A 14,174-nucleotide genomic window follows, 5' to 3' on the forward strand; every position below is an offset into this window, starting at 1 on the left:
CCTCTGGTATGTTTATTTGCAGCACGAGAACAAGGGAGCAATTTGCTTTTCCTAGTTTAAAAAGGAAGTGTCTCGCATAGACAACGGTAGCTACGCATCGTAGGCATCCTCGTTTTGTCCTACACTGTCCAAAAGCTCAAACCCGCCCAGCTGGGCAGAGCCCAGGTAACACGCTTTCACGTGGTTCGCGAGGTTCTTCTGTGTACCGAAGCCCTTCCCACAGAAGAGACACACAAAAGTACGCTCGTTCGAGTGCACAGACATAAGGTGCCGGTTTAAGTCTGTCTTGTCTCGAAACAGCTTGGCACAGTTAGGACACTGCATCTTCTTACAGTTGAAGTGGATGGTCTTTTCGTGCCGGTCCACGTTGGATTTCAGAGTGAAGCTGGCGGGGCATTTGGAGCACTGGAAGCGGGCGAGCTGGCCAGAATACACGCTGTCGGCAAGGCCAGGCCGGGAACAGCCAAGCAAGTCGAACGGGAGAAGCATGGAGAAAGCATGCTCGTGGATGTGCTCCTTCAGCTCTTCAGCACGCTGGAAAACCCTCCTGCAGAACCCACAGGTCAACCTCGCGGCCAGGGCCGAGTCCGGGAATGGGCCATCAGTGGTTACGTCCGTGTCTTCAGATCTTGAGAAACTCGTATCTAAAACAGAAATACACATACACATGTACAAATCAGCGTCTTCTGGCATAAAATAATGCTAGTTTAAAAGAGTATTTTTCTCTCTCCTTACCTGAATCAAAGTTATCAAACTGCCAAAGTGCTAAAACTCCATCGTAAGTGGCCTGCAAATGAAAAGCATACTTAAGTTAAGGTAAGCATTCACAAGAACGTGTCTTCGTAGTTAATGCTCAGACTCCCACCCTGTCATTGCCTTCACGCGTTCTTTAAGAGAGGCTCATCATTTGACTTGGCAACCCTACGTGCCTTTACAAAGCTTTCACTGTCAACGCAGCTAAGGTAACTGGGCCGTATTTTGCAAGATCGGGCGTTTTGAAGACAGTAATCAACATGTCTCCCTAGGTCCTGGGTAAATACTCAGTTTTCAGTCTCGCTAAGCATCTGCGGCTCCCACTCAGGCCAGTGGGAAAGAAACACCGGGCAGAAAATGTCTAGCAGATACAACAGAACTGGAACATTTTCCCTTAGCCCTACGTAGCTCCTTTTTCTTTCTACATAGAAAAGCCCATAGACAACCAACACCTGCCTAGTTGCCTTTACGCAACGCTCTCTGGCATTGCTGACCCAAATTATAAATAAAAGCTGATTTTTTTTTTAAATTTTTTTTTTTCCTAAAGCATTGCAATATGCCAGCGTGCGGCAGATGGCAACCCTCTATGAGGCAGAGGCGTGATGCAGCCTGGGCAGGTCTGCTGGAGACCGGGCACGTGGCTACCAGCCATTACCACCAGCTCGCTTCGCTCTGCAAAGGAAAAAAAAAAAAAATAAAAAAAATCTGTGTTTCCACCTATTTGTTTAATGGGACTAAAGCCTCATTCAAAAAAATTAAGAATAAGAAACGCAGAAAGCTAGGGGCTCCAAGTCAGACTCCTGACTCCTGTAATACAGAAAGCCAGGCTGCTTCTGTCTGCGTTTAGATAGAAGAAATCCAAATGTAAAGCACCACAAGTGGCTACTGGATAGCTGGGCACTCGATATCTTTATGCCATTATTAATAATCTTGCACGCAATGTTTTGCAAACAAAGGTATTTACAGTAAGAAGGACACACATACTTTAAAAAATACAGTTTTTTGAACCAAGTTCTGTAGAGGTAAGGCAGAAAGGATAAAATTAGGACAGCATCAGCTCCGACCTCAACAGATTTCTAGTTTTAAAATAACCTATATTTAAAAAAAAAAAAAAAAAAGCTAACTATTAAAGTATAAGGTATTACGGTCTTTCAAAGTAGTCCTAACTGGGGAGAACGTGATTAAACAGATATTTTTGCATTTAAATATCTCTGCGTTTTTCCCCCCACGATCTTACCTGGGTTGAGGAAGGCACCTCTCCTTTTATCACGGTTTCTGGTGACATTTCACCAGCAGAGCAGCTCGCGGGGGGGCTCTGAGTGGCAAGGTGTGCTGAAGGCAGCGGGGGAGATGGTGCTTCCACTTTGCCATCACATTCGCCCCTTGAACGACTCAAGTTGGTGCCAGGCCCTGGGGAACACAGGAAACGAATCTCACCCACGTGAACGAGCACCAGCTGGTGGTTTTAAAAAAGGCCTTGCAAAGGCAGCTTATCTTCTGTCAGTGGGAGGGAATGCAGCAGGACAGCGATGCCAGGCTTTTGGTTTGGTTTGGTTTGTTCGTTTTGGTTTTTTTTTGTTTTGTTTTTTTGTTTTGTTTTTTTTTTTAAAAAAAACCAGCCTCCCCACCCAAAGTGCCTCATCCGCACGTGAGGTATGCGGTGGAGCTCTATCGCACGGTGCAGTCACTAAAGAGTCCGTCGGGAGAGAGATGCACAACGCGGCACAAATATCCAGAGCAATGGCGTTTCTGAAAGACACCTCTTGGAGAAGCACCATTTCCAACACATACATTTCAATCTGTAAGTGACATACACACAAACTTTGTTCTACTACGAGCTTTCTTGAAAATTTCTGTCAAAGCTTCAGATTTGACCGCGGTGTTTTATTTAATATAGTACTGTCAGTCCTTGATCTCAAAGTGCTTTACAAAAGATGGGAAAAAAGTATTCCTGTCATTCTATAGCTAGCAAGCATGGAAGTTCGAATATATGTACAAAACTCTTTGATTATACCTGACAGTCGTTACATTATAAAAATCCAGCATAGTTAAAGAAAACATTATTTTTCTGGCCGAAGCAGAATCGTACCCTCTTGTCTACACCGTAGCAACAGCCAAGTGGTAAACAGTATTCCAGAAATGGCACCAATAATCAATGACAAATCTACATACAAATAAAAACTGTGTAATCAAAATCAGTATACATTACAAATTGTTAAACAAACGTTAACAAACACCTTGACTGAATATTGGAATGACATATTGAGCAGGTCATTATTTTTGAAAAGCAAGAAGGCAAAATCAGAAGCGAATACGGCATAAAAGTAAACAAATTCATATTTAAAGCACTCTGTGCCCTGAAGGCTTTTTTATTTCTAACACAAAAGAGTCTGATTGAAACCTTTGCGCATATAAAAAACACACTCTTCAATGCAGCTACAAATAACAAGTCAAAGTTTATACTATGTCCGAATACAACATGCTGTGATCTGGCTCACAACAAAACAGTCGAGGGAAACCGCACAAAGGTTTCTAAACGCGAACGATCCCCAAACCAACTTTTATCAGCTATCAAAGGAAATTCTGCTCTTGTGCTACAAGCTGGGTGTTTGATTTACCTTCCTCCGCTTTGATCGTGGATGGAAATCTTTCACAACTTAGTCGACTCTATTCAAGCATGATAACAATACTTCAAGTTTTCATTCTGGCGGTGCTCATCTATTGCTGTTACCATTTAAAGACAGGACAACAAAATGCTAAAACCCTGTAAATTCAAGATAGGAAAAAAATGGGGGGGGGGAAGGGAATTCCTGCCCAGCCATCCACATGTTCCTTTTTTTCCTGAGCATCCCGAACTGTTTCAAACTGCCCTGTTTACATTGAAGCTACACACTGTGACCATGGACAGCTTAGGAGGCACCTCCAGGTTGCAATTCCTTGAACAAACGGTATTTTAGCATAACGATAAGCCAGTGGGGTCTGGCTTGATTAATTCTTTATTATTTATTAGCACTTCTACAGAATTATACAGGTTCCTAAGAAACTATGCACTTCTTAAAGCAAAAGTTAAGGGTAATGAACGAGGAATGAAATAGAGCAAGGAGAAACAATTAATCATCCGACAGGAGCCACAAAGGTATACAACACAACAAAGTACAGAGATGGTTTTTAAAACAATAATTAATATTTATTTGGTTTCAACAACTGCATGTAACACTTCGTACACGAGAACGCAAACAGCACCTGAATTTACCTTTTGTCCCATTCTGACTGGTACTGTAAGAAACCTTTTTCCCTCCTAAACTGATATTGAAGTGAATTTTCAAATAGAGTATTTTAACTTCTAAAACGGAAATCAAAAGCGCTTTCCTTCAGTCAGCTTTACATATGGAAGACGATGCGCTGGTTTAGCAGCACTTACATAAATATAGCACTTTCTGACAGCTGAACAGTAAACTATTGTGGAAAACAGAAAGGCAAATGTTATTATATCTTATTTAAAATTGCACTCATTCTCCCCTAAATCTTGGTTTGTACAAAAATTCCGCACCAAACCGAATACCTTTAACTCCCTCTTGGGAAAGTTGACCACTGTGTAAAATGTATTCCTTTAACATCCAGTGCGAGTATAAATTATTGGCTCAAATGAACCACTAACTAAAAATAACGTATTAGCTGGTTTGCCCAAAAGAAAAGGGCTCTGTGTACCATGTAATCACTTGGACAGCAAGCTTCATGGGAATTGCTTCTATAAACAGTTTCAGTTGCAACAGGGTAAACAGGAAAAGCCAAACTTAGACATATAAAAAAGTATGCAATGTACTATTCTGAAAATCTGGAAGAGTCGCCCTTTTAGGTAGTCAGTCACCCCAAAATCTGAAAGTTTTCCGACCTTTTTTTTTTTATTAATGAGAAAACAAGGATGTGAACTAACCAACTCATTTTCTAATGAATATTAAAGTTGTCGTTCTCTTGATTATACTTGGCAAAACCAGCTAGAAACATTCAACTAAAGCCTTTGAGACTTTGTAGATGTGGTGTAACCGTACGGAACAATGGTACCAAAGTTCAGTATCGTAAATGAAATAAGACACACGTTATTAAACCGAAGAGCTCAGTAGAACAGCACTGCTGACGCTGGAAATCAGCAAAGAATGACCCGCTTCTACAGCCAAACCATGAAAACACGTAAAGACGAGGAAAACTGAACCTGCTATAATGTTTTACCTGAAAAAATCCCCCAAAACATACTACACACGCTCAGTAACTAATGGCACCCAAGAGGACCCGAGTGTTACCCATGAATAACTGACATGTAGGTTTTTCTGCAAAACCTGCATGTTCTTTATGTTTCTGACAAGCACATGAACGATGTCAGTCTTGATCATACACCATGAATGTCTTAAATTCTCAGAGCCCTTCAGCTGCAGGTTTTCTGGCAACCGTGTTACCCAAATGACAAGACATTTAAATTTTCCCTTCTGATTTCAAATTAGTTTGAACTGGTTAACGTGAGAAACGCCGTACTTCTGTTTGACATCATCATAGTGGCACAACACCCCCCACACATCCCAGGCTTCATTTTCCATCAGCAGAATGTTAAGTAATCTCACATCTCATACGATCATTACAATATAGAATTAAATAGTTAAAAAGAATATGGGGTAAAACAAACCCCTTGGAGTATCCTCTATTAACTTTCACAACAGTATGAACTATGCAGAATAAAAAACAAAAACTTGTAATGTATACAGTGACTTAGAGAGTAACATCCCCTTTAAAAACGGCTCATCAGAATTTTAAATGTGTATAATATACTCTTCGGATTTGTCCACCTCCACTAAGTCTTTTCCTTCCAAAAAGAAAAATAAGCACGAACGTTGCTCCTCCAGTCAGTTACTTACTGTAGCGCTTCACAAGCGAGTACGAAGACAATGCAGTGACAGCAGTCAAGATTAAAAGCACACTGCACATTTTTTAAACTCAAGAGAGATTGATCAGTTAAAATTCTTTAAATTAGTGCGTTTCCTTTTCAAATTAGACAGATGAAAACTGTGCTGGTTTGTTTTTTTAAAAAAAAAGTAAAAAAAGTCTTGTTTGCTGTGCTCCTGCCTACTTTCCCAGCCTTCTCTGTGTGATTTTTTTTTTTTTTTTAATATAACCCAGGACTTAAAATGACTCAACATCCTCAAATTGTGTTTGAAGAAACACGTGAAAAACATCTACAAAGCTAGCACCAACCTAGACTGTGCTTTTAGATCTCCAGAATCTTCTTACCACTTACTTTACTGTCGTTCTATACACTGAAAATTCTCATTAAACCCGATGTCCTATTGTATTCAGTAATGACCACTTAAAAGCAAGTGAGTCATATCAGAACATCTTTTTCAAGTGATTAAAATACATCGATACCTGTGAATCTGCATTAGATGAAAGAAAAATATGTCCCTTAACTCGCTGCTTCTGTAAAAATCTTCTTACCAGGCCACAGCCACATCCACCTACCGGTGCCAGAGCTACAGACCAAGCCAGCGGTCTCCTTTTTGTCTTACGCAATTCACTTTCCAATCCACCAAGACGAGGTAATTGAACCTTAGCTGAAGGAAATTCAAGTAATAGTGAGAGGAATGGAAAACGGGGACCTCGAATATAGGCTGGAAGGACCTCCTCAGTCATCGCATCCCTCAATGCGCTATCATTTACCCCCCCTTCTAAACTATCAAGCTTTATTTTAAACCCAGTTGGTCTTCTGCCTATACCACGTCTGTTCCCGAACTCTGCTTCTCAGCTTGTTAGGCGATCTCTAATTTCTAGCCCAAATGATGACTGCCTTACACTCATTTGTCTTTACGCCAACTGGTCCTTCAGCTTCTAAGTAAAATCTAAAATCCTCCAACCAAGAGAAGGATGATGGATAGAGGGCAGCCCCGTCATTATTCCGGTTTACCATGACGGAAGACGAAACCGTTGATTTCACCTGCCACGAGTCACAGATCCGGACACGCGGTGCATCCATCCACGCTCCCACCCGCCCCGGTGCCAGCTGAGGGCACTCTTCACACCGCGCGCCAGCCCGGCCACTGAACTGCTGCACAGGATCTTTGCAAGGAACAGATTTTCAACCCAGGAGCCTAGTTTGAACCACCTAAACTGATTTAATTGGAGACCATTCAGTAAGCAAACTAACAAGCAACAAGAACATTGCACTAGCAATTCTCCCCCAAACATTAAAGCTGCAGAATAAGGTACAATATTTTTTCCCCCCTCTAAATTAAGTAAGATTTTTTAAAAAATAATACTACCACCGTTCAGACATAAGAAGCAAAAAGGGATACAAACACCAATATTATGTTGTGCAGTTTTTTCCCTTTATCATACAACCCAAGTGACCATTAAAAGTTACCTATTTTTTTTGCCATCAAAGAAACTAAAAACTAATCTCTTAAGTGAACTTTTCATTCTATTTAATTGGTCAATTTTTTCCGTATAGATTAAAATAAACCTCTTCTGCTGGAAACTAACACATAGCACTCAAAGCCACTGCTTGCCCTATTTTATGTCACAAATGATATCCCCGTCTTCTGAGAATATTATTCAAATACAGCATTAATAACTTTTCTTTCTTTGTGCACTGGAGAATCAAACTGTTTTAAGATTGCAATGAAGGAAGTACAAAAGCATGCTGAAAAATAAGCTGTTCACATGTAACGGTACACATCAGTTGTCTCCAACAGACCACCAGTAGAAAAACATTCACTTCCATGAGAGATTATAACAAAACAATCAATAGCTGCTCATTACTTAGGGAGATGTTCAAAAGGAACCAGTGAGAAGTAAAGATCACGTGGTCTCCAAAATCACAACTGTTTCTACAGACACAGGAGCAACAGCCAAGCTTCCTTTCAACATTACGCAATGTTGGATTCAAAACCTTTGCAGCTACTTCTTTTACCGTAAGGACTCAAATACTTTGTATTTTGTCTTTAAGTACCATTTTGCAAACAAGTAGAAGAGAAATATGAGGACAAGCGCTACGTACACATGCGCTAAATAATTCCTTCCATGGCTTCAGCAGTTAACATTAAAGTTGGATCAATACCAGACACATGTTCCCACATTTTATGGAAAGTGGGATTAAGCAGCACTTAAAACTGGATATAAACATAGGGGCAGTAATAAACGAGACAGTGACCTGTGTTTTCTTGTCACTAAAGATTTCACTTAAAGTATCGGTAAACAAAAAATATAAAAACACAAACTTACGAGAGAGAGAATGCGTGCCTTTGGGCAAGTACTCAAACAGCAGAGAACTATCCTCTCCCAGCATGTCGGCTTTCAGAGACAGCAAACTGTTCTTACTCATGAGAGCCGCGCGCAGGTTGGCGACGGTGGCAGCCTGGAGCGCATCCTCCTTCTCCGGCGTCAGGGGCTGGGAGATGTAGCTGGCCTCCCCACTGATGAGGGCTTCCTCGACGGTCGCGTAGGGGTCCGATCGCTCCACTCTGCTGTCAGAGCTGCTGGGCTCTGTTACCGTCACATCAGCACCTGCGTGACCAAAGATGCCGTCAGAGATGCAAATTCCTGAGATGTGGCACGCCAACCACACGCTCCTGTCTAACCATGCGTCCGAAGAAATGAGAACTTATCACCACCTATTTTGGCCTTACTGTCACCTAACCGTCTCCATCCTCTTTTCCCGAAGTCTGAAGAGCTTGGCCACTCAGGGGCTCGACAGAAAGCGCACCCACCCCACAGCTGGGGGTTTCTGTTCTTCCAGCCTCTGCCCATCTGCACCCTTCGCTTCTGCCCCGTCAACGGGTCTTAACCCCAATACCACACACTAAGAGAGCAGAGAGGAGGGAGAGGGATGTGTTCAACCTCCCCCACAAACAATAACCGGGTAAGACTTTATTCATTTATTTATTTTAAACTACGATTTCACCCAATTCTGCTAGTACTGAAATTACTTTCAAACATATAAGTTCTGGGGTTTTTTCCATAATTTTACTCCGGTGGTCTGGATTTTCATTCTTTCATTTCTTCCCCATGATGAAGGTTTTGAAAAGTCCAGTAATAAACAGCGTATAATAGTGGACTGCTAATTAGTATAAATTCATTCATTTGAAAAATATACAGTAATCAGTAGTTTTCAGCATATATCACAGGGTAGGTTCTACACAGAAGCGATACAGTCGGAAAAAAAAACCCAACCCCCAAAACCACAGAATTAGGCACCTTACAACAGGTAGCTGCTAAGACACTGTAGAAAAACGTAACAGAATATTAACAAAAACATCAATTAGAAAACCTAAAAAAAAACCCCAAACCCACTGTAATAAGATTAATTATACTTACTATACAATTATACTTAAGGTTAATGTCAAAATACACATTTGTTAAGAGTGTCTCATGCTGTGAGCTTTGACTCTGTTACAGCCTTAAATAATTTATATTTTTTTATGTAAAGAGAAGTGACTCTTTCATTTATCTCTACCCTTCACATGAAGCAAAAAAAAAAAACAAACCAACAAACAACTTACCTACAAAAAAGGTTGTTACCCCATTTATAAAGTGCGTAAAACAAATTGCAATTACCTACTCCAGAATCTGCAGCAGCAGAACCCAGCTGATGTGGCCCAAACCCAGTCAAGTACCGGGCAACCAGGGCTAAAGCGTTTGCAGTATCTGTACTAAAAACATGTCGAGGCAAGAAATGTAAAGAGAAGGCATTGGTAATGAATGATGAGATGGAAAAAGAAACCGTTTTGTAGATCCTGAACATTTTATTGCCTCCTAGTTCAAAATATATTTAAATCTTCTTAATGCAAGAGGCAACTATTACAGTTGAAACTAGTGGTGTGACATGTACAAAATTAACACTCAGCTGCTTTCACAAATTCTTCTTGCACTTCTCAGGACAAGGAACGCAGGTGTTGTCCACACACCCCGCAGCAGTGAATTTACTCCCGTACAGCGGGTCTCAGCAGCAGCAGAGCCCGCGAGGAGGGAAGAGGAGCGCGGCACACTCGCACGTGGCTGTAGCGCGCAGCAACGTCAAACCAGGGCAAGATATCAATCTGCACAGCCTTATTGCAAAAGGCTAACGAGGACACCAGTCCCGTGCCGACCTCCTGTAACCTGGAAAACTGCTCAAGGAGTAACATTATTTTTATCTTCATTTTTCAGGTGGTAACGGCCAGAGAAAGACACGGTGACTCGCTCAAGGTGTCCAGCCGGCGGAGGCAGGATCAGGCAGTGAACTCCCCAGTCCCAGCCCAGGGCACATCAGGTTTCTTAACCCGTTCAGATTTACTTTCCTGAGCTGTACAGTACTGCCAGGACTTCTTGCTCTTAACTTTTCCCACTTCCTTTAAAAAACAAAAAGCCTCAAAGCAAACAATAAGGAAAACCCAAGAACTAGCGGAGTACTCCTACACCGGGAGATGTAAGGAACAGCCAAGGCTGGGGGTTAGACACACAGCAGCAGCAACTATGTGAACCACTAGAGATGCTCCCTCTTTAAAACAAACCATTTTCCCTCCTCCATCTGCGTTTCGCTTGTATAATCTCACATGATCGGTTTTATTAACTCTTAGCCAAGCAGAAGAACTCAATTGCTTTGAATTTTTACGCATTTTGTCATCCCTCTGTTACTGAGTGAGCGGTTAACAGGTATATGCGTTTTTCTAGATGATAATGAAGTTTGTTTTAAAAGCAAACATTTCCGCATAAAGGGAAATTACGAGAGTTTACGAAGCAGCAGCTGCTACAAAAGGTGGCGAAGAAAGTAAATTCTAGCCCATTAAACCGGTAACGTAACACAGCTTTATCAAATCACAGTGAAAATAATACTGCTATTCTGCTCCTCGCCACCGACACGGCAAATCACAGCAAATAACTCGGGCCAGGACGGGTGTTTGTCAACAAAACAGTGTTGCCAAATAACCGGGCAGGCAGTAAATCACCTTGGGTTTTCTCCCTTCCTTTTTCATAGCCAATTACAGATGCTGATTGACAGTTGCCAGAATCTGTTGCTGCCTGCTGCACATAAACACTAATTGCTAAAACACACACAGATTAATTGTAACCACAACAAGACATTAAATGTTCCTCAAAAGCCAAGATCAGAGACAGACAGTGAAACAGAGGCTTTAGAGCTTCCAGTATTTATAGCTGATGTAACCTAATCAAATACATATTAAGGCAAAATAAATATCCACTTAGTCACATAAGTACTAAAATACTCTCAGTACACCAAAAACGCACAAAGTTCCTCTTCACGGCGCCTCCAAAACCACTTCTCTCTTTTCTCTAGAATACAGCTCCTTTTAACAAGTTTAGCCAAAGAATTCTATGAATCAAAAGTATCTGTCACTTCCCAGTAATCTAAACTGTTTACTACAGCGCTTCAACCGTACGTAAACCAAGCTTTAGTAAATGAGCTTCTATTTCGCAATTATTCAAGGCAGCGCGTCACGGGGCAGCCCGACAGCTCCGTCCGACTCCTCCACATCTCGTTTTTCACGCCGCCGAGGCAATCCCTGCGACTGCACGGATCCCAGGCACCGCTCGCGGGAAACCCCCATCGGGGCAGCCAGCTAGACGCGGGATTAACGGTGCTCTAAAAAACTGAGCTCATTAGTCTCTTTAGCAAATAATTATTTTGCAGTTATTCTATTACACTAGCCTACTTTCGAAAACACAGACGCTTTAGAAAGGCTTTGTTAGTTTGACTTGGATGAGGGGTCTTTTTAAAATTATTTTTAATTTTCAAACAAACCACTCTTTTTTTACAATTTCAGCAACAGTATTTCCATGCATCTCTGAAACTCTGAAAACAACATTTAACTGGTAAAGTTCTTATCTACACATGAAAGCCTAATATAAAAGGAATATAGGACACCCGATCATGAGCATCTTCTGGCAGAGATCACACATCCCAGCTCAGCACGGCGCGACAGAACGTACTTCATTCCCAACCACGCCGACCAGGCAGGCTTTAACGGGTCTATAACCAGCAATAACGCTCGGGCCAAGACAACATCCCGGAGGCGCACGGGGCGGCTGTCGCGCAGAAATTTGCACTTGGGCAAAACAGGACTGAACTGTGTGCTCGCTCTGCGAGGGAAGGACAGCCACAGCAAAGTCGCTTGCTTTGCTACACTATCAGAAGTCCAAATCCAGATTAAAAATTCCATCTATCAGCAAGCATGCCGCTACTACCATAAAAAATAAATAAATACAATTACCTGAACATCAAACTGAGCTCCTATCACAAACCCAGATATGAGAAAACCCAGTTGTACTAGTCAGAAAAATCAAGAAGTACCACAGACATCTGCCAGCCCCTGGGGAAGGGATATGGCACAGACAAAGGTAACACAACTGAAAAAAGTATCCCAATGAAATGTGAACGTGACGAGTTGTTTTCCAACATCTAGGAGAAAATTGACAGTAAAAAGCATTAAACCTAGTCAAACAAATGAAAAAAAAAACCACAACTACACAGGCCATCTCAGAAAGACCAAGAAAAAGCTTCTCCATTTTAAAGAATCCATTTGAGTACCTTAACTAATTACTTTAATACACAAACTAAATTTTTTTCTTGCATTTCTTCTCCCTGCTTATGTCATTTTTCCTCGTTAGAGCTTAAACTCAGCTGTTCGCAAACTACTTCCTCAGTGTCTGCTTCTCTCACACCACTCATCTCTTGTTTGTATTGTGTTTTTACCTTCTCAGTAAACTCCCCATTGTGTTTTCTGTTGTTACCCAGACTCCCAATGCTATTATTCTCTTTCATAATTTGTTTTTTTTAAATAATTGTTCCCTCTTTCAACTTTTATTCCTGTTCTCTCACGTACATAGTTGAATGCCTTCTAGAAATCTGTAGCTGGAGGACCAAACCCATGAGAAGAGAGCAAGGCGTGAATAAAAGCCATCCAAGATTTCATCTGCTGCTGGAAAATTCAAAGCAGAAACAAGCTGGTCCCCAAGAACTAAAGGCAACGTTTGGCCAGGTCGCTATCCCTCCATATTGCTCTTTTCATTACAGCCTCAAGGCAAGAGGAGATCCAAGAAGCCTGTCATCTTCTCTTCAAAGTCCCTTTCTGTCTGGCAGAAACACCAAGCAGTAGTGCTTCTCCCTCGCTCTTCTGAGTTTCCAGGATGATGAGGTCGCGTGACACACATCATCACGCGACTGCCTACCTAATCACAGCGATCCAGCTGCCAACGAGCTGGGGGAAGTCAGCCAGCAAACACGGCGGCCCCTGAAAGGAGTGCAACAGCATTTACCTTATCATTTACAGCCAAAGCTTTAAGCCAGTTTCTGTACATTTTTCCTAACCCGGCAAATTTCAGGAAGCTTTGAGGAGCCCTTCAGATCACTCCACAACCCGCCTCGAATGTAGCCCATTTCCACACAGTGCGAGTACCTGTTTTGGCACAACTTCAGACTTCAGGTGCTTCAGCAGCACGAACGCCATTGTCCTTGCTGGTTCCACCAGCATCCTTTTAGCCCAACATCAGTGACATCAGTCTGGAGAAGAGAAGGCTCCGGGGAGACCTTATAGTGGCCTCCAGTATCTGAAGGGCGCCTACAAGAAAACTGGAGAGGGGCTTTTCACAGGGGCATGTAGTGATAGGACGAGGGGGAATGGCTTCAAACTGGAAGAGGGGAGATTTAGATTAGAAATTAGGAAGAAATGTTTCCCTGTGAGGGTGGTGAACCCCTGGGGCAGGTTGCCCCGAGAAGCTGTGGCTGCCCCATCCCTGGAGGGGTTCAAGACCAGGTTGGACGGGGCTTGGAGCAACCTGGGCTGGTGGGAGGTGTTCCTGCCCAGGGCAGGGGGGTGGAATGAGATGGTCTTTAAGGTCCCTTCCAACCTAAACCATTCTGTCATTCTACAATTCTAACACGGTGACAAAATCCAGCCAAGGTCTCTGGCTGCCTGCAGTTTGTGGATACTTGCCAAAGCTAGGGGTGACAGCAAGATCCCACAACTACCTGGAGCTAATTAAAGAAACACTGGATAATCTTATATCCTACTCTTATTTATAAAGCACGCGTGACAGTCATAAACAGTAGAATCCTCAGCTAAGTCCACCAAACACTTTCCCTCCTGTAGGCAAACGTGAGGCAGGGCTGGCAAGTCACACTGCTCATTTTCTTTTTAACACCTGTAAGAACAAAGCACATAAAAAACCCACAGCAAAGTTTATAGGTGGAGAGAATATTCTCTCTTTACACAAATTAGGGTGTAAAGGTGAAGGGAAGGAAAGACAAACTTCCAGGTACATGAATCCTGCTGCGAGAAACAGAAAAGCAAGCACCAAGGGAAGTACAGTTTGAAAACAAGAGCAACTGAAGTTATGTCTTAAGTGGTGTCACCAAACAGACAGTGAGCGAGCAGCTGTCCCGA

General features: G+C 42.2%; 1 protein-coding gene across 1 annotated transcript in view; it reads right to left on the reverse strand.

Annotated features, from left to right (window-relative positions):
* ZBTB46 (zinc finger and BTB domain containing 46) overlaps nt 1–14,174 on the reverse strand; it is a 45,617-nt gene that overhangs the window by 11,443 nt on the left and 20,000 nt on the right. Inside the window, exon 3 of the mRNA XM_009893420.1 lies at nt 8,017–8,298. Within this exon, the coding sequence (XP_009891722.1) occupies nt 8,017–8,298 (282 nt within the window). The remainder of the gene's footprint in view (nt 1–8,016; nt 8,299–14,174) is intronic.

This window comes from Charadrius vociferus, unplaced genomic scaffold, assembly GCF_000708025.1.
Source record: "Charadrius vociferus isolate BGI_N301 unplaced genomic scaffold, ASM70802v2 scaffold259, whole genome shotgun sequence".
NCBI lineage: Eukaryota > Metazoa > Chordata > Aves > Charadriiformes > Charadriidae > Charadrius > Charadrius vociferus.